At 49.2% G+C, this 19064-nt stretch overlaps 1 protein-coding gene across 1 annotated transcript; it reads right to left on the bottom strand.

Moving 5' to 3' along the window:
- Positions 1 to 317: 317 nt before the first annotated feature.
- SIX3 (SIX homeobox 3) lies at positions 318 to 7069 on the bottom strand. Its single transcript, XM_080997548.1, has 2 exons — positions 5691 to 7069; positions 318 to 2264 (listed from the first exon to the last, which is right to left on the bottom strand). The coding sequence occupies exons 1-2, from the start codon at positions 6515 to 6517 to the stop codon at positions 2072 to 2074; spliced, it is 1020 nt and encodes a 339-aa protein (XP_080853674.1). The 5' UTR covers positions 6518 to 7069; the 3' UTR covers positions 318 to 2071.
- Positions 7070 to 19064: the final 11995 nt, after the last annotated feature.

Here is a 19064-nt window from a genome sequence, read left to right as displayed (position 1 = left end):
CCTGTGCAAACCACAGGCACACTATATGGTCGACCAAGCTAGGCTCAGGGGCTTAACCTTTGCAGCTCAGAGAAGTCCTACCGGACTTAACGGGACTTACTTCAGAGAAAGCTCTTTTTTTCTTTTCTTTTTTGAGAAGTTAAGGGAGCAAAAATTGGCTTAACTCCGAGTGCTTCGGCTTAACGGGCTTGCTAGCTTGCATAAAGGGGTGGAATCACTGAATCAACACGAGAAGAGATTTTTAAAAAACTAAACAGCATTTCTTTGCGGCTGTTTCTACGTGCAGCAGAGGAAAAACACCAACGTCACTGAATAGATAAGAAAAATGGAATACTGTATTTGATTTTTTTTTTAAGAAAGTTTGTACATATAGATAAACACGCAGTAAGGGAAACAGTGGTATAAGTGTCCTACGTGGAGTTTTAGAAGAGACCCCCAAAGCTGCTATTTAAATACTCAAAAATGCTTTTGCATAAGAGGAGGACAGTGGCACTCTAAGCCTCGTTTCGTCTACCGTTGAGGTCCCTTTTGAAAACCTAGTCCATCACCTCTTGACAACTAAGTTTGTGCAAGGAACTCAAGTCAGGGAAAATGTTTTTCTTTAAAAAAAAAAAGAGGAGGAGGAGGAAGAAGAAGACGGAGGAGGGGAAGAAGAAGAAGAAGACGGAGGAGGGGAAGAAGAAAGAGAAGAAGAAAGGGAAAGAAAGAAAGAAAGAAAGAAAGAAAGAAAGAAAGAAAGAAAGAGGCAAGGGAGAAGAAGGCAAAGGGACAGAGAGAAGAAAAGTCAAAGAGAAGAGCAAATATAATATACAAGCAATTTTCTACACATATATTACAAACTGGGGGAAATGACCGCATCATTAAGATATACATAATTCATATAAAATTTTGAAATAAAAATAAAAATCTGTTACAGTCATAACTATTCTTTTTCCACATTTATAACCAGTACCCACACAGGCAGTGACAGACGTGTAGAAAAAAAGGTGCTTACGAAGAAAATGATTGTCTGTTGAACAAAAGAATAAAAATTCTTAAAAAATAAAAATAAAATAAAAACAACGACGGAGGGGGAGAAAAGGAGGAGGCGGAGCAGGAGAGGGGGGGATGCATCTAGATTAGACCATCGCTTGGACTTTGAGGGGGGGTTGGGATTACAGATCCAGAGAGACAAAGATTGATAAAAACCCAACAAAAAAGGCGATAAACATTTGTTATTTCCCTCTTCAAAGAGTTCCTTTAAACGTTTTTCTTTTTAAAAAGCATCTCTCTCTCTCTCTTTGTACAAATTTGATCGGAGTTTTCCTCCCGTCCCACACCCCAGTCTTTTTTTTTCCTTTTTGTTCATTTATTATAGAGAATAGCATATCCCCCCCCCTTTTCCCCAGATACAAATTGAATCATCGTCATGCAAAATGGGTGAGATGCTGTCCATGGGAAAGCGCGAACAATAAAATCAAAACGAGGAAAAGAAAAGTAGAGCTGGAACGTGCTTTCGTCCTACAAAGAATACAAATGTCACCTTTCTTTCTTCCTTTCGCCATAATAATATTTATAATAGCAAAGTATGAGCATTAGCATTATTTCTCCCCCCCGCTCCAGAATCAGCAACTGTCCAACTTGTGGTTTGCTCCTTTATGTTTTTATTTTTTATTTTTTTGCCTAAGTGGATGGTTTGTTTCTTATTTCAATCATTTGCTTGGTAAAGGTTTGGGTTTTTAATTCCTTTTTTTTAAAACAACAACAACAACTCTTTTAAAGGTCTTTTTGTAATTTTCTCTCTCGTTGTTTCGCTGCTCTGCCTACGAGTGTTCTGAAAGCGGCTCGTTGTTGCTTTCTTTCCTCGGAGGCCGGGGCAGTTCGGAGAGGGGGGCGGCTGCTCTCGCTCGCTCGGGGTAGGTAGGTGGGTGGGTGGAGAAAGGGGGGGCTTATTTTTGCCTTTTTTCCTGATTGGTTTATTATTATTATTATTATTTATTTATTTCCTCCTTTAAGGGTTTGTTTGTTTTTTCCCCCTCCTTTTTTATTTGTTATTTTTTTGTAGTATTCTGTTTTGTTTTTTGTTCCGTTATCATACATCACATTCTGAGTCGCTGGAGGTTACCGAGAGGATGGACGTGCCCGTCTCGGCTCGTTCCGTCAGGCTGGAGACGCTTGTGGTGGGGCTGGCCGCCGTGGACGGAGACTCCGCCGAGCTGTGGGTAGGGCAGCCCGGTTCTGACAAGGACCGCATGCCGCTCTGTCCGATCGCCTGGTGCTGGAGCCTGCAGGACGCGGGGTTGGGGGTTGGGGGTTGGTGGGGAGACAAAGGAAGAGCACACAGATCCTTGCTCAGAAAGGAAAGCCACACAGAAAGGGAAAGAGGCGAGACTCCCCGAAAACCCGGCCCTCGAACGCAGCAATCCAGGCGCGTAAAAGCGCACGGCTAGGGAGGGGACCCGGATCCCAAAGGCGCTTGCCAAGAGGGCGCAACAATCCGGAGACACCTTTCCTTTTTCTCCAGCAAACCCTTCCCTCAAACAACCGCTTAGCCTGGTTCATCGAGAATCCTTCCTTCCTTCCTCCCCTCTCTCTTTCTCTCTTTTCTTTCAGCCTGATCTCAGGCCAGCCACGGGGCCCGCTGCCGCCTTCTCTTTGCTGCCCAGCGCGGCGCTGCAAGCCAGCTTCCTGCCTGCAATGGCCCTCTCTCCCTCCGCAAAAAGTGTTTCAAATCAAAGGAGAGGGGGTGGGGGGGGTTGTTGTTGGGGGGGGGAGAGAGAGTTAAAAGCAAGCAAAGGGACTTCGGAGAGAAAAGGTCGCTTGGAAAGCACAGAGTAAAAGAAACGCTGTAATTATATTTTTAAAAAGAGCGGGGTGGAGAAGACAGAGGGTTTGCATAGGAAAGCAATTGGCACGTTCAGAAATGCACACAGAGAGAGAGACGCCAAGGCAGGCACATAAACGCACAAACGGGCCGCTATCGTGTTGGTTTGCAAAATATTAGTCGGTTTCAAGCTAACGCTCCCCTTACTCACACTATCTCTATCCCTGTGGCCGGTTTCTCTTGCGAGGAGCGGCCATCTGTGGGCCTCGATCTAACCTCTAGCGCATTTGCCGCCGCCGCCGCCCCCATTGAGTGACAGTCCAGCCCTAACAACAAACGTGGACAGTCACAAACGGTGGTCTGTAGAAGCAAAGGGTGGCGCCTTCCCAGATAGCCCGCGTGAATCACTTAAATAAATGCGTACCTATATACAGACATACATACACACTTGCAACACTTAAAAAAAAACCCCCATAAAATAAACAAGCACTCAAACCAAGTGAGGACACTGTTTTGTGGGGAGAGGGTGTCCACAGAGCAGCATTTCCCAAGTCATCTTCATGCTCAGACTTCTCTCTCTTACACACACACCCACACACCCGCACCAGTGTATTTTCCAGCCATGCATTTATAGTTTTATTTATTTATTGTTTTTCTTGGGGCCGACGGCAGAATTCTCAGATTGCCTTTGGAAACATACAGACCGCCAAGAGACAAAGGAATCTCGGCCGCTGCTCTTTATAACAGTCAACAACTAAGTGGATTTCTATAGGGTGGGTGGCTGGGGAAACCAAGCCCAGCGAAAAAAACAATCTGCAACCGCAGCAGAATATTCTGAATACTAACACACAAGGCGCTGGACGGTTATGAACTCTTGAGCCGTTCAGATCAAGAGAGCTGGGGGTGGGGGGCGCTGAGTACACTGAGAAGTTGATTGCACACCCCCAAAGGCCAGTGCATTTTTTTAAAAAAGTGTAGGATCAGAGGCAAAAGAAAATAGCCAACAAATAAACATTGTGCCGAGCCCTGAAATCCTTTGTAAAATGTTTTGAAAGACAGCCTTCGGGCAACTGGATCCTGTAAGATTTTAATCCCCCTCTTCACCTCCGCAGTGAACTGATTTTAAATATATTACATATTTCAATTGCGTTTCTGCACTTTTTATTTCCATACTGTTTACTTATTCCCCCCCCCCCCCGCCCGTCCCTCCACCGCTGCCTTACAGTTCCTAGACTGACAACTCGGTGAGTCAACCCAAACCTTTAGCAACTTTCCGGCTTCTCTGTTATGAGTCGATCTCTTCTCCCTCCATTGATGAAGCTGAAAGGTGTTTTTTTTATTTTTATGCTTTCTTGCTTCCCACTCAACCCCCTGCTCTACATTTCAGATTAAACTTTACCAAAATATACATTGCTATATAAACTGGGAAAGTCCAATTGGAGGAGGTAAAGTGCCACCCTTTGTTTATATTTTCTGCATTGTTTCATGGGACCCTTAAAATTCTTTGTGATCTTATTTATTTCCAAAGCTATTATTTAAACCCCAACATTCTTAAAGCCACGTTGAGCAATAAGGAATGGCAAGAAGATTCTGCGTGGCACACCGACACAATAAAATCACGCCTGCTTACACAAACCCCTGCATATTTATTTACATACTCATAAACATGCATAACTCAAACTAATGACATCCGGAAACAGAGATAGGAGAGGGCGGATAGCTTAAAAATAAATGAATTCCCTTCATTTTATTTTGATTTCCGCACCCCCGCACCCCCACCCTCTCGCCTCTCTTTCGGCAAATGAATTTGTTTTGTTTTTTTATAGAATTAATAAGAACAATAGAGGAACAGCTGCCTTATTTTCGCTCTGTGGAAGAACGCTACGTATTATGATGTTTGTTTAAACTGTTTATAGCTTGGGCGGAGGGGAGAAAAGTTAAGTTGCCAAATACAGCTTTCACGGCACAAATTTTAAAAAAATACATCTAATCCGCACTCCTTCTGCATTTCGCTGCGAGGACTTGTCCCTGTTGTTATTGTTGATGTAGCAATAACAATCATGGCGGTAAAAATAATAGGCAATCTATGAACAAAAAGAAGGAGGACGTGCGAAAAGGAGAATGAAATTTTTAATTAAATTAAGAGCTCCATCCAGAGCTAAGAGGGTTTACACCCATTTCTCTCAGTTGGTTCCACTGAGTGTGGGGACTCGGCTGAAGATAAAGTCCCTTTATTTTGTGGTTTTTGGATCCCTAGTTAGAGTAGGCACACACGCGCACGCATACACACACAGACATACATTCTGCGTTCAGAAAACTGCAAAGCATTTTACTGAGAGACGGGGTGTCCTATTTAGAACTGTGAAGGAGAGGGACGGAGTTTGGAAAGAATGTGAAACTTTGAACGGGTGGCGGAATCGAGTTGCTTCTGTTGAGCAGCCCATTCGGGAACGGGAAGCGAGCCCTGTCTTTGGCTGTGTGAGGAGCGTAGTCCCCTTGATAGCTCCCAGGTGGGGAGGGAACCCTCTAAGGGCCTCGTTTTGCTTTTTAACAGAGCCCACTGACTTCCTTATCCCTGCTGTTGGAGCCAGCGAGCCCTCTAAGACAAGATTTAAGGTCCCCCATATCACACGCACACACACGCAGAACTGAACCCAAAGGCGATTTTTCAAAGGGTCAAGGATAGCCGCCCTTGCAAGGCGTTCTCACTCTTAGGAGACTTGCAGGAGGCGAGGCGTCCGATCTAGACAAGGCAGGCCCCGCGTCGGATGGGCATGGGTTTGTGTCCTAGCTGTGTGAGCTCCGCACTCCCGCTGCCTACCCTCACCTTCAAGCCTCACCCCCCCCCCCCCACACACACACCCAGCTTCAGCCGGCTAGCACTGACCTGTTCTTGGCGGCGGCCGCCCGGTCTCTCTGCCTGCGGTTCTTGAACCAGTTGCCCACTTGCGTGGGGGTGAGGCCGGTAGCCTGCGCCAGTTCCCTTTTCTTGCTGGGGTTGGGATAGGGGTCCTGGAGGTACCACTCCCTCAGGAGGCTGCGAGTCCTCTCCTTGAAGCAGTGCGTCTTCTGCTCGCCGTCCCAGATGGTCCTGGGCAAGGGGAACTTCTTGCGCACGCGGTACTTGTCGACGGGGCCCAAAGGTCTCCCGCGGAGCTTCTCGGCTTCCTGGTAGTGCGCTTCCAGCCACATAGCCTGCAGCTTGCCGTGCGACTCCTTGGTGAACTTGTGGTTCTCCAGGATGTGGTAAAGGTCTCGAAAGTTGCCCGTGTGGAAGGCCACCACCGCCCGGGCGCGCAGGATGGATTCGTGCTTGTTGATCGCCTCGCATGCCCCCGGCGCTACCGGCAGCGACCACAAGAAGCGGCCCAGCCTCTCGATGTCGCCCGTCTCCTCCAGCGTCTCGCAGACGCTGGCCACTTGCTCCGGGGAGAAGTTGAGTGTGGGCAGCTGGAACATGGACAGTTCTTCCGGGGCTCCTCGAGAGGCGCCTCCTCCTCCGCCGCCGCCACCGGCGGATCCTCCGCTACAACCGGTGGCGGCACTGCCGCTGCCGCCGCTGCCACCGCCGCCGCCTCCTCCTCCTCCTCCAGGTCCGGAGCTGCTGCCACCGCTGGCCAGAAGGAGCGAGCGGTGGTGGTGGTGCGGGTCGCTGGGGAAGTTTGGCAGGAAGAAGTGGGTGGGATAGAGCTCTAGAGGGGACCTGAACACCATGGGACCCAGCCTGGCGGACGGGGAAGGGGGGTCGGAAAACGAGAGACAGAGAAAGAAAGAGAGAGAAAGGAAAAGAGAGAGAGAGGAGCTGGATCAAAGCGAAATGAAAGGAAGACAGGAAGACGGAGAAGGCGCAGAGAAAGAAGAGGAAGAGGGGAGGGACAGGGGGATCACGCACCCCACGCGCATCCACACCCGCACCCGCACGCGCAGCCACATAGAGACCCTCATCCAAACGCACACACGCACTCAGCCGCGCGCGCGCACTCCCCTCTCTCTCTCATACACGCACACAAACACGCTCACTCACTCCCACCACCTTTCACACACACACTCGCACACGGGCAGGCAGGCACCGGCTCGCTCGCTCACTCACACGCACACGCGTGCCCAGGCGGGCGGGCAGGCAGGCATCCGCGCGCTGCTGCGGGCTCTCTCCACACACACACACCTCCCGACCCGGGCGCCGCCGCCGCCGCCGAGGCGCAAAGCGATTCAGTGATTCGGCCGCGATCGCCCTAATGACAACAGCCTCATAATATCTCTCCTAAATCCACCGTGAGTGCAGCGCCGAAGCATTTTGTTTCGCTTTTCTATTGGCCCGCCGGGTGTCGTTGTGGCGTCGCCATGGCAGCGCCCTGCCAATCACTGTCAGGCCTGCCAATCATGGGGGACTACGTAAGAAAAAGGGCTCTTACCACGGCGCCCAAAGGCGAAGGGGAGGGGAGTTGGGAAGGAAGAAGCCAGCCAGCCAGCCAGCCGGGAGGAGGGGCGGGGGGGGGGAGGGCGATCGGAGGAAAGCTTGTGTATGTGTGTTAATCTTTGCAACTCCTAATCTTAGCACTTCCACTTCTCTCGCTGCGTCTCTCGTCCCCCCCTCTAACACTCCCCACCATTCCATTCCCTAAATAAAAATGGTTTTTAAATAAATTCTTTGGTGGGAGGCGGATGCGCAAGGCAGTGCGCAGCGCCTCGTTTGAATGGGATCAGCAATTACACGCGGAATATGACCGCCGCCTTTCAGGAGAACCCCCCCTTTGAGCTAAAGGAAGCGAGAGGAAAGCGGGGAGAAAGTAGAGAAAACGAAGAGACCTGGGCCAACCAGCCCGCCCTGAGCTCGGTCTTCGAGAGAAAGGGCTCCGAACGGAGACCATTTACACATGATTTGCACGTAGTTGCGCTTCATTCTGCCTATCTGAGCACTAATAGCGCCGGGGAAGAAAAGCTAGATGAGATCATTAGGCCCATCCTCAGGCCGCTGACCCTGCCAGGAGCAGCATCTAAATGCAGGGGAGGCGCGGGGAGGGTGGGGTGGAGGGAGAAGGAGGAGAGGGTGAGCTTCCTATGTATTTCCTCTCTCCTTCTCCCTCTCTCTCCCCTGCCCTCCACCCCACCCCGCTCTGAGTTTCTGAGAGGCTGGCCTCACAAGACAAAACTTTGCCAAACTCGTTTTTTCCCTCTTGGATCGCCGGGATCTGGTGCTGGGAGAGTCCCAAGAAGGAACCGCGGGAAACTGAGGCCGACGGGACTGAGTTCCAAATCGGGCTGCGAGCTCCCACGCGCCCTTCCCCCGGGAGAAAAGGCCCCACGCAGCCAGTGGAGCTCTGGCTTCCGAATGTGGCCACCACAGGCCACCCTCCGCAGTCTTGACGCGCGGGGCCACAGGAGGCTCCGATCAAGCCTCCTTTCTTTCTTTGTTTATTTGTTTGTTTGTTTGAGGATTGTGGCAGACATAATTACGCTCTGGTGAATTCTTTTTCAGGGGCCGGGTGGGTGGGCTCGGATTGCAGCCCAGAACTTCCCCCAAACTGGTCCTCATTCCCTCCCCCGCGCGCCCCTGGACGCTGCTCACGGATTTTCTTCCCGCAGACCTTTCGCCCTGCCCAAGCGAGTTTCGTAAACCCACCGGGGATATTGCCCTGATATAATATCCTAAGGATTGGTTGCATCTCTTCGTAGGTTTCTCACCCGTCTCAATTCTTTCTTTCTTTTTTAAAGGTCGAAGAGTAATCAAAATATTCGGGGAGGGCGGAGTCTGGTGGAAACCCCATATTTACACCTATATCTATAGGTGAAAATAAATCGCTGCATGCTTATCTCTGGCCCTAAAGCTAAGCCGGCCTTTTCCGTCCAGCCGCCTGCCTCCATTTATCCTTTAGGTGCGTTCCTTTTAAGGCGATTTTAATCGGCATCTTGAGCTGGTAACTCCTTTTGTTTGGTAGCTGCGGCTATGGAAGTGTGATTTACAGAGATTTGTACGGGTCATGGATGTCTTTCCAGCCTTACTGTGTATATTTAGACAGGACTTTGGTTGGTGTTAAAAAGTGTGTATTTTGAATGGGTTCACACACAGTAGCAAAACAATGCGGACATTGTCAAGGCATGTAGAACGCGTATTGAAACGCAGCATCCAGACTTTTCCTAATCTGCCCTCAATAAAGCTGAAATAATTATCCTAAGCCGTCTTTCTAGAAGAAGAAGGGGGGGGGGGAGAATCATTGAGGAATTCAAAACTTAAAAAAAAAAACCCGGGGGGGGGGGGGGAGAGAAACTTTGCTCTGCATTCCGATGCAGATCTAGTAGTACGAGGGGAGGGCTAGGGGGGTGAGACATGGAGCCCAAACTCCTTGCAGACATCAATGGGAGCGGAGAGGGAAGAGGTGGGGGCAGATGTACAATTAAAATGGGGAAACATCGCGTGACTTGGCTTATTCGGGGGGATAATCATCATCATAATTCGCAATGCTGCAATGAGAGGGTGAGAGAGAGAGAGTCTTTAACCGGACTCCCAAACTGGTCGGGATCTTTTCACTGCGCAGCCCCCATGAAATAAATGCCAAGTGGCAGATGAATAGGTCCAGTTGGAATAGCTATTGGACTGGAAGATCCTGGCTGGATTATGTATTCATCACTTCTCTAGCAAACTGTCAACGGGGGTGTGCTACGTTGGTTCATATTCCTAATGAAAACAAGTCACCCTCTTAATTTTTAGTGATGTACTTAAACACTTCTGTTAACGTATTTGCCGGGAGGGGTGGGCTGGGGTGGGAGCTGAGGAATCCTTCCCTCGCCATCCTCAGTCCCTTGCCCCAGCTCAAATTTCAGCCCTACGGGGTCGGTTTTATGAAAGCCAGGAATTGCCCACCATCGTGTTCAGCAAAAAAAGAGGGAGGGAGTAGGGTTATACAGAGCACCTCATCATTACAAGCATTCTCTTATAGGTAAAGGATTATAGACAAGGGGGAGAAATGAGGTTAATGGTTCGGGAAATGGGAAAGCGGGGCAAGACTTCTTTCTTCGCTCTGTTCGTCTTACACGATTAGGAAGAAAGCATTTGGGGAGAAAAACTACCACTAGTCTCCAAACTGTTCTTTCTTCCAACCCAGACGTTCCCTGCTCCCAAGAACCTTTCGTGCCCGTCCGTGTCTTCCAGCGGGACAGCTTCGTAACAGCTGGATCCTACACGTGTCTGCTCCGGAGTTAAGGCCCGTTGAGATCCACGGGCCTTCCTTCGGAGTAAACGGGCCTGGGCCGCAGCCGCCCTTCGAATCCTGCCTCTCTTGAGCAAAAGGTCTCCATACACTTTAAACGTGGGGTTCACGGATGGGTTTGACTTCGACGTAAGGCGTTTGGGGTTTGCGGGGATAGAGATGGGGGACCCACACAGAAGTTGTATTTCTCTCTCTCGCTAACTTTCACCCAGCCCCTTCAGGCGCTTAATCGACAAACTATGGAAAAAAGACGGGGTTTATTACACTTCTCAGCTGAGCTCCGATTCTCTCCTAGCGCAGAAACATCCTGAAAAGAATAAATGTCCATATATTTCTCTTGAGTCTTCACGAATCGGAGGGAACAAGCTTCTGCCCTCCCTAGCTGAGGCGTCCCACAAGCAGTGGGGGCTTCCTTTTCCCATACAAGAGACTAAGATGGATAAGGGGCAAAATATGAAAGGACACCTCAGCAGGTGGAAACAAGCCCGGGTCGTCTTCTTCTTCTGACTAAGACGTGTTGATTCTTAGCTCGGCCGTCCCCAAGGCGACTTTCTGCAGACAGCCCCGGACTTCTGTTTCTAACGCATGGTCTGCCATCTCCGCAATGCCGACCCCAACCTCGTTTCTGGATACCGGTGCCTTTGTGGCCCTTGCCGCGGTTATCCTCCCCAAACTCCCGAGCGCGCACACAAGCGCACGGACAAACTTTGGGCATTGTTACCGGGTATCGGGTGGGGGGGGGGTCGGACAGCGAGGATAGGCTTTGCCCTAAGCAGGGCGACTGGAGCTCTCCATCTCCCCTCGCCTAAGCCTGTTAGGGACACATTCTCCTGTCCTTAAACGTACAAGCAGATAATTGTTGGCGCGCTATCTTTGTACGGAGGAGGCCAGGGTGTAAATGCCTTTTAATGACTGCAGCTGCTGGCTGAAAACTGTCAATGGAATTGGCGAACACAGAGCCCCCGGAAAAGAAAAAGAGAGAGAGAGAGAGGAGAGGCGCTTTTTTTCCTTTTCCTTTTTTTTTTTTTTTTTTTTTGCAAGCAAACTGCTGAGCCTGAGAGCCGCTGGAGTCGGAGAGCGAGCGAGCGAGCGAGAGAAAGAGACAGACAGAAAGGAAGGAGGAGGAGGAGGAGGTGAAAAGAGAAAGAGTGATCGGAGGAAAGATCCCAGCAGCCGAGCCGCCCGCTCTTCCGCCTCTTCACCCGGGCCAAAGACATCAAGCCATGCTGACCTTGAAAATCCTTTCCGGATCCTGTAAGTGGCGGTTTGTTTGGGGGGATGATTTTTTTAAAAAAAATTCATACGCTCAGGTCCCACTGGAAAAACTCCTGCTTTTGTTTGTTTGTTCAGGGTTATGTTTTCTTTCTTTTTAAGGATCCATTCCCACCCCGCATCTCACTTCCGTGACCCGATGGCTTAAGAACTCGGGGATAGAGTTCGATCCCCATCTTTGCTAAGGAGCCCGGGAGGGGAGGAGAAGGGAGGGAGGGAGAGAGAGAAGAGAGGAGAGAGGTCGTAGCGGGTACAACGCCTCTGCTCGCAGCCTGCTTGTCTTTCCTTCGACACGCTTGCTCCTTCCTTGGGGCTCTGCATTTATTTACCCGCCCCCCAATCCCTTTCACCAAAGGGCATTTTGCACCCTGATTTTGAACAGGCCAGGAGGAACAGAAGTCAATTCCCCGGGAGAGATCAGTGGGGCATGCTTCCCAAATAATGTGCTTTGGACAGGATGGTGGGGCGCGCGGAGTGGGGGGGGGGAGGCGTCTCTGACCGCTGTTCCACCTCATCACTCTTTTGGAAGGGGTTGTTTCAGCATTTAGATCCCGGAGACGATTTCCCCAGTGCTGGAACTACCTGCAGCACCTAATTTGAGGGAAGCGGGTTCCCAAGTAATTGTCTTCCTCGGAAGTCAGTCCCTTTGAATTCAATGGGGCTTCCCTCCAGGTCGTCCAGGGTCCGCGGAGGAGGCGGCGCTCCTCTTGCGCGCGTTTGCTGAAAAATCCAGGGTGCCAGTCTCTCCTTGGGCAACTCGGTGGATGCCATCCCGCGCCACCGAGAGGCAAATCCCATTTGTGTGAATGGAGCGTGATACTATAAGTGTGGATCCTGAAAGCGTCGTCTTAACACCTAGCATCTCCACCGCGCCTTGTCTTGGGACTCCAAGCGCCTTTGGTTCAAATGTAATAACTGAGGGATGGGGGGGGGGTTGTCTCTCCTTGTCTGCAGGACTCCTTTCTTTTGTGCTTCCCAGTTTATCCCTCTTTCCTGCAGCCCCCACCTTCCTTTAATCCTGATTCTGTCCGGAACGACCTACCAGGCGGGTCAGATTCTCTCCCCTGCTTTTGTGTGTGTGTTCAGATTGTGTGCTAAAGTACAATTCTGGGCTTCCTCTGGAAATTAAAAAAGTGTTGGGAAGAACAGGGAGGAATTAAGAAAGGGAAACCGGAATAAAAGGAAAAGGAAAGGAGAACTCAGATCAGTCACAATTACACACACACACCCCTGACACAACAAACAACAACAACAACAACAGGGTTTTCATTGAATTACTTAATAGCAAGCAGTGATTATGTCCTGGTACAATTATATCCTTAAAAAAAGAAGAAGGCTCCCTTCCCCATTTCAGAATAAATAAGAAACGAATACATATGTTAGACGTCCTCTTAAGTTTGACCCACTCGGCAGCTGTAATTCAATCCGGTTGATGTGAAGGGTGTGTTGTGCACGCGGGTGTAAAAACCGAAGGCAAAGGACTCTGGCGGGGCGGGGGGGGGCTAGTGGGGATAAGTTTGTATTAACTGGCTCAAAGCCACCTCCAAAGGTTCAAGGTGAAACTTTATAGATATATATTTCACTATTTCTTTTCTGCTGGTAATATCGACGTTAAGGCTGCAGCCTTAAACTCCTTTATCTAGTGGTTGAATCCAGCGAGGTTTTCTTCTAAGCAAACAAACGTGTAGGACTGTGCTGTTCAGAGTGACAAAGAAACCGAATTGGGTTCGGTTAGGAAGAGTGCAGAACGTGTGTGTATACCTAGTTTCGAAGCCAATAAATTCTGTGCGGAGGAAAAAGTTGTCCTTCTGTTAAAAGGAATAGTTGCGTTTCTAAAGTAGCCCTCTCCAATCCCCTTGCAATGAATTTGTTGCAGGGATTCAGAGCTCTCCTTTTCAAAAAGGTTTCTCTGGTAGCAAAATCCTGCTTCTCTGACTCGAAATCGAACCCTCTCTCCTATAGTTTGTCCGGGTAGTTCTTTTTTCCAGTTCCTGACAAGGGCACTCTAATTCCAGGTGGAATGTCTTTTGCTTCGAGTCTTCCGATTTCTGCACTATTTTCAACCACCCACCCAACTTTCCCCACGGGGACCTTGGGTTTGCTTGTCTGAAGGTTTGCACTTTCCCCGGTTACTCGGGATCCCAAACCATTTATGCTTCGCAATAATTCCCTCACATTTCAGAGGACTGTATCTCAAGTAACAATACCCCCTGATTAAATGCAGGTACTTAGAAATTCAGTCCCAAGTGACTAACAGTCAGGCGCTCAGACTGATCTTATGCAAATGAGGCTACTCCAAAGTAAGTGTTGATCCTTATTTACTTGTAATTACGCCCAGGTAGGTGTATATAAAATTGTAGACTTATCCGCACCCTATGGCTTCAGTTTAGAATTAGGAGCGGCCCAATTATTTCAGTGGAACTTAAACTGGCTTCAGGCTACAGTCCCATTATACGTGGGAGGGGGGGAGAGCAGCATTGGTCTCAGTGGCACTTACTCCCGAGTAAACAATCCTGGGATCCAGCTTCACCTGCCCACTGGGTTATGGCCCCATGTGTTTAGGATCAGAAGGTGGTTCCCAGACCTGCGGGCAAAATCCTGGTTGTGTAAATCCCACTGAGTCCGGTGGAACTGATCTCCTAAGTCACTGTGTTTCAAACTGCAGCCATAACCTGGAAATCGTTTCCCTGCACGGTCTTGAATACCGTTAAATTTTGTTATTGAACATACACACACGCGTGCATGCATATATCAGTGCAGGCGTAAACTTTAAAGAATAGTTACAGTTACTGGAAGACAGTACAGTACCTATTGCTTACTCCAAAGAAAACGTGCTTTAAGGATGCTATTATTATACGCATCCTCGGTAGTAAATATCGCCAGGTACAGCGGGGCTCTACTTCTGAGCGGCTCCGGATCAGGCCGCACCAATCGGTGCAAGGGAGATCCTTAATCTAATTTAGAAGCTGTAATTTAGCTATGTCAAGTAGAAGACACTCTCGGGCTTCTTGGCAAGGGCTAACAAGGGCCAGCCAGGCTGTTGGGACTGATAGCCGCCTCATGATTTAGCCATCAGGGAGGAGGAGAAATGTTAACGTTCCCATGCAAAAACGCAGGGGACAGTGTTAGCCGGATTCTACGCTGGGTTTTAAACAGAAACAAGCCCTTCCGAGCTCAGGAAGCCCAAGGAAAGACGCACGAGGTATGGCAGCCCAGCGAAGTTTCTTCCGTCCACAGGCCTGAAAAGGAGGACGCCGAGAGAGCGCAGGCAAAGCACAGGCATGGCTGAAGTCCGATTCTCCACTTTTCAAAACAAGAACTAAACAAGAAAAACCAGAGTACTACGATTTCCATCCGAATTGTTCTCTCTCTTTTAATTCCCAAATTCCTGGCGCGAGGAGGAGAAGGGAGGAGGGGGGGGCCCTGAATATCTTATCAATCTCTGGCAGTGACCCTCATTAGGGGGGCATCCTGCTCGAGGCCCCGCCGTTGGAAGAAGGCTGCCCAATCAGAGCGATTGCACGCCTTGTTAGTGATGGCTATAATGAAGCTTCGCCATACACTCGAAGAAAAGCTCCCTCAATGCCGATTTACCTAATGTCAACTCGTTACTTCTAATGAATCGCATCAAAACCCGGCCCTGAATGGGAAGCGGGGAGCAGGCGCTGAACCTGCAGCCCCTCCGCCCTCGCCGCCCCGCTCTCGACTACAACCACCCTGGGCTGCCTGCTCCCACCTCATCCAACCAACGCCACCTCCTTCCCTCTGCGCCTTCGAAGAGGAACGTTTACGCAGCTCTGGGGGCTCGGGGAGGGGGGTGGGGGACGACGCTCGGTGGCCCCTATCCATCTAAAGCAATCCGTGACTGGCAGTGCAATTTGGCCCTCACAACGACCCTGTGAGGTAGGCTCAGGCACAGAGGTGCCTGCCCCGAAGCGCGTCATCGCTGGGCAGAGATTTGAACCCGCGTAGGCAGCGCTTGTCTCTAGCCCCGACGCCACTCCTGGCTTTTCTTTTCAGTGGGAATTCCGACCCAGGCTCGTCCACATTAAATCATAGGTGCGTTTGTTAAGTAGGTATATTGGAGTTTAAGGCAGGGCGGCCGCCAGGCCATATTGCGTCACGGGTGAGACAAGGCAGAAATACCACCCCTACCACCCCCCTACATTTTGAAGGAACTGATCTCCCCAACTTCCCGCCCCCCAAAAAAGGATTGAAACCACCTTCCCTGGATTGGGACCAGCACCTTTAGGGGGACGGGGCCCTCGCGTGGTGCCTGCTGCGTCGGCCAAAAAAAGGGACGTGGCCCCTTTAAATCCGGGGCTCCAACATTCCGTAAGGGAACTTTGCAGCAGTTAAGAGTCTTTGCGCTGCGTTTTCGCTTTTCTCCGAAGGGGCGGGCGCGCCGCCCTTTAAAATCAATTAGTATTTTTCTATTCTGGAGGTAAATTATTCAAACAAATGTTTGGAAAGACCCCGAGGGGGGAATTTGGCCATGACAAAAGGTCTGATTAGCCTGATTTCCTCCTCCCCCTTGGCTCCCCCCTTCCTCCAGTACACACACCTCCCCAAAAGTAACAAAGCACAGAGCAGCTCCATGCCACTAGAAGAGGGCAGCGCCAATTAAACGCCAGCCATTCTCTTCCTCGCCCGAAAGTACCCCCAAACTGGGGGTGGGAGCTCGCGGGTCTGGGTGTAGGTTTATTTGGGGGGGGGGAGGATTTATGGCCTTGGATTTGCCAAAGTACAACAAGAAAATAAAGCAACTACCACAAATATCAGAAGTGTGTGAGAGAGAGCGGGGAGAGCTCGATCCAAACAATAGCAAGCCCTAAATGCAGATTATTACACCCACCGATCCTGGTCCATTATCTGCCCTCCGTATTGTCTATATATTGATTTCCATATCCGCGTTTCATGTCTGTGAAGAGAAAGGGCGGTGGTGGCGGGGAACCAACAGAGTCCAGAGGCTGAACTGCAGTTCCCCTTTGGTCCTTGCAAGCATGGCGAGTGTGATTTTTTTTTGGGGGGGGGGGTTGTTCCTTAACTTGTCCACCTGGCTCGCCATTCCTATTTCACCTAGGCACAACCAGGCTCTGCAAACAAACCCAAGAGTGCTTTGGCAGGCAAGTTGTCCGTGTTATATATAAGCGCAGCTTGGCCTCTGAGCCCTCTCCCCAAACCTTTCCAACGCAAGAAAAGTACAACCCTGAAAGACTGGTGGAAGAACTAGACAGATTGGCAAAAAGGTAACATAAACATTTTCGGGTGGGGGGGGGGTACCGACAGCGGATCAATCAAGGCCCAGAACAAGAGTGCAGCGCTTAAACCTCCACACGCACCCCTCCTGACACCCCGCTTAAAATCAGCTGGGGGTTTTTGTTGTTTCCTCCACCAGAAAGCTTTACGAAAAGAGTACAGTCCCCAGCCAGAGAGAAGAGGGAAAGTGGGGATTTGAGAAGCTTTTGCAAATACCGGTTGCCCTGACGCCAAAAACCCTTACTCCGAAGTAAGTCATGTTGATTTCACCAGGAGGGACACCCTTATTGAGCGCGCACAGAATGGCGCTGTTATGTCGCAGCACCGGGGAGGCGCCGTACAGTATAAATGCTACTCATTCTGCTTCGGAGTAAGGAGTTTCGGGATCGTGGCAAGTCCCGTAACTGCAAGATATTTCAAAGGAAGGTTCCAAAGTGTGGCTGGAGTATGTGTGAAATTATTCAAGATAGGTCTACACAAGCCAATATAACCGCTCTAGAGTGGGGTGGATTCTGATTTCCTCTCTGGCACCAGCCTGTCTTGGTGCCGCACTGAACTCCACGCAGACACCACGCTGTAATGTGTGAATTTCTTGGAGGGCGCCGGAATAACGCGATGAGCACGCAGGTGTGTCGCCTCTCTCCGCACCATCCCTGTATTTATTTTAATCAGCAGTGCTGTGGAAGGTCAAAACTAAAGGAAAATATCTTCCAATTTGCAAGTAACCCTGCCAGCCAGGATAATGCCTCCGTTGCTTTCCATAGACCTCTCTCCTGCTACAGCACATTTAAGCAGAGACGGTCACTGTGTTACAGAATCAATTGACATCGGCTGAAGTGAGTTGTGGGTGTCACTGCGATCTTTCACAAGCACTGGAGCTTCTGGCTCAGCGGGTGAAAGCATGGCTTTGCTATCCCCATATATAAACTAGTGTTCCCACGAAACTTGAAAATAAACATTTTATTATTATGTTTAAATAATAAAACAACCGCCGCCGCTACCACCACAGCCACCCCAGGTCAGGACTCAGCCAAAGGAAAGCACTTTTCAGTCCCATTGATTTCAAAGGAAAAGGCATGAATACTGTCTAAGTTCTTCCATTGAAGTAAATGGGGATGACTCGTGATTCACTTTGGCTCACTGTCAAGGAGCGTCCAAGGTTCTTCAAAATCTTAACACTCCTAGCACATGCAAGGATTTGGGGAGAAGGAAACTGGGTGATGATGATGATGATCAATTGATGATGATGATTTCTTCCTACAAGTGTTCAAATTCTCGCTGACGACGGCCCAGGAGTAACAGTTCCACCCTGAACAAAATGGGCTGCCCTCTTTATCATGTAAATTGCCATTCACTTGACACCGCACACCCCCGTTTAGCGGATCAAGCTCGGTCCTGGATTACTGGGGAACTTTTGTAAGGCTCTTACTCAGGACTAAACAAATATTTGACAAAACTCCCCAAAGAGAACGCTGATCATCTTCGGCTGTGTCAGGGAAATGACCATTCATGAAACGTAGGGGAAATTTCAGGCATAAAGATACTGCCCTAGGCAGTCTTGCTGGTCAGTAAGTCAGTTCCGTATTTATAATCAGGAATCCCTTATGCTTCAAAGTCAATATGTTGAGGATGTGGTATTAATATATATGCATTTTAAATTCAGGATCCATATGCCCACACATATTAGTTCAGTCAGGCTAGATTACTAAGAATATTATATTAAAATAAAATAGGGAAAAAACAAGAAAAGGCGTGTTTGTGTGCGTGATTTATATCTGTACGATAGAAATTGTTGATACGTGTGCATGTCTACACACTCCAAACTCCAAAAAACTGTTCCATAAAATATATATATATAAAAATAGCAGGCTCTAAACCGATCTGAGATGCCATTGCTTTTAGTGGTATAATTTTCTCCCGAGAAATCTGTTGAGAGCAAGGGAAGTCACGAGTCTGCTTGTGGATCCGGTGATAATCATAACAATATGACACGGATCGCACCCTGCATGTAGCAAAAGCATTGCTCTCGCTGCGCACACTGCATGCGTCTTTATCAAAGGTCCTAAACAATCACATACACACGCATTCCCAGTTAAAGGTGCATTTCTGTGACATTTCAGTTCTGTCTTCTGAAACCGCTAATTGCTCTGTACTCTATTCGTTTTTTAAAAAGATGTGTACACATCATCAGCAAGGGAGTGAGAGAAAGAGCGCAGGGAAATTGGATATTTTTTTCCTTAAGGAAAGAGAACGGTAGGGAGGGGAATTTCATATATGAAGAGGAAATATCTCCAGGAATTTCTCTCTCCCTCTTACGCCTTCTAAAGCAGTCAAAGGAAAGAAAGGTATTTAAAAGTTGTGAGCCGCTGAAAGGTGCTTCAGAGAATGTTGCATCAAGAGGCGCAGCCCACAATTCCTGTTTGGATTCAACAAATAGGCTTGGGCCGGGAAGTCAGGTGCAATTTTCTTTGAGTTTCAAATGAAAAAAAGCGCTCCCGAGACACTGATCTAGATAAACAGAGGAG

Source organism: Podarcis pityusensis (assembly GCF_964106645.2).
Source record: "Podarcis pityusensis genome assembly, chromosome: 3".
In the NCBI taxonomy this organism is placed as follows: domain Eukaryota; kingdom Metazoa; phylum Chordata; class Lepidosauria; order Squamata; family Lacertidae; genus Podarcis; species Podarcis pityusensis.
This window is presented reverse-complemented; position numbering and strand designations above follow the sequence as displayed.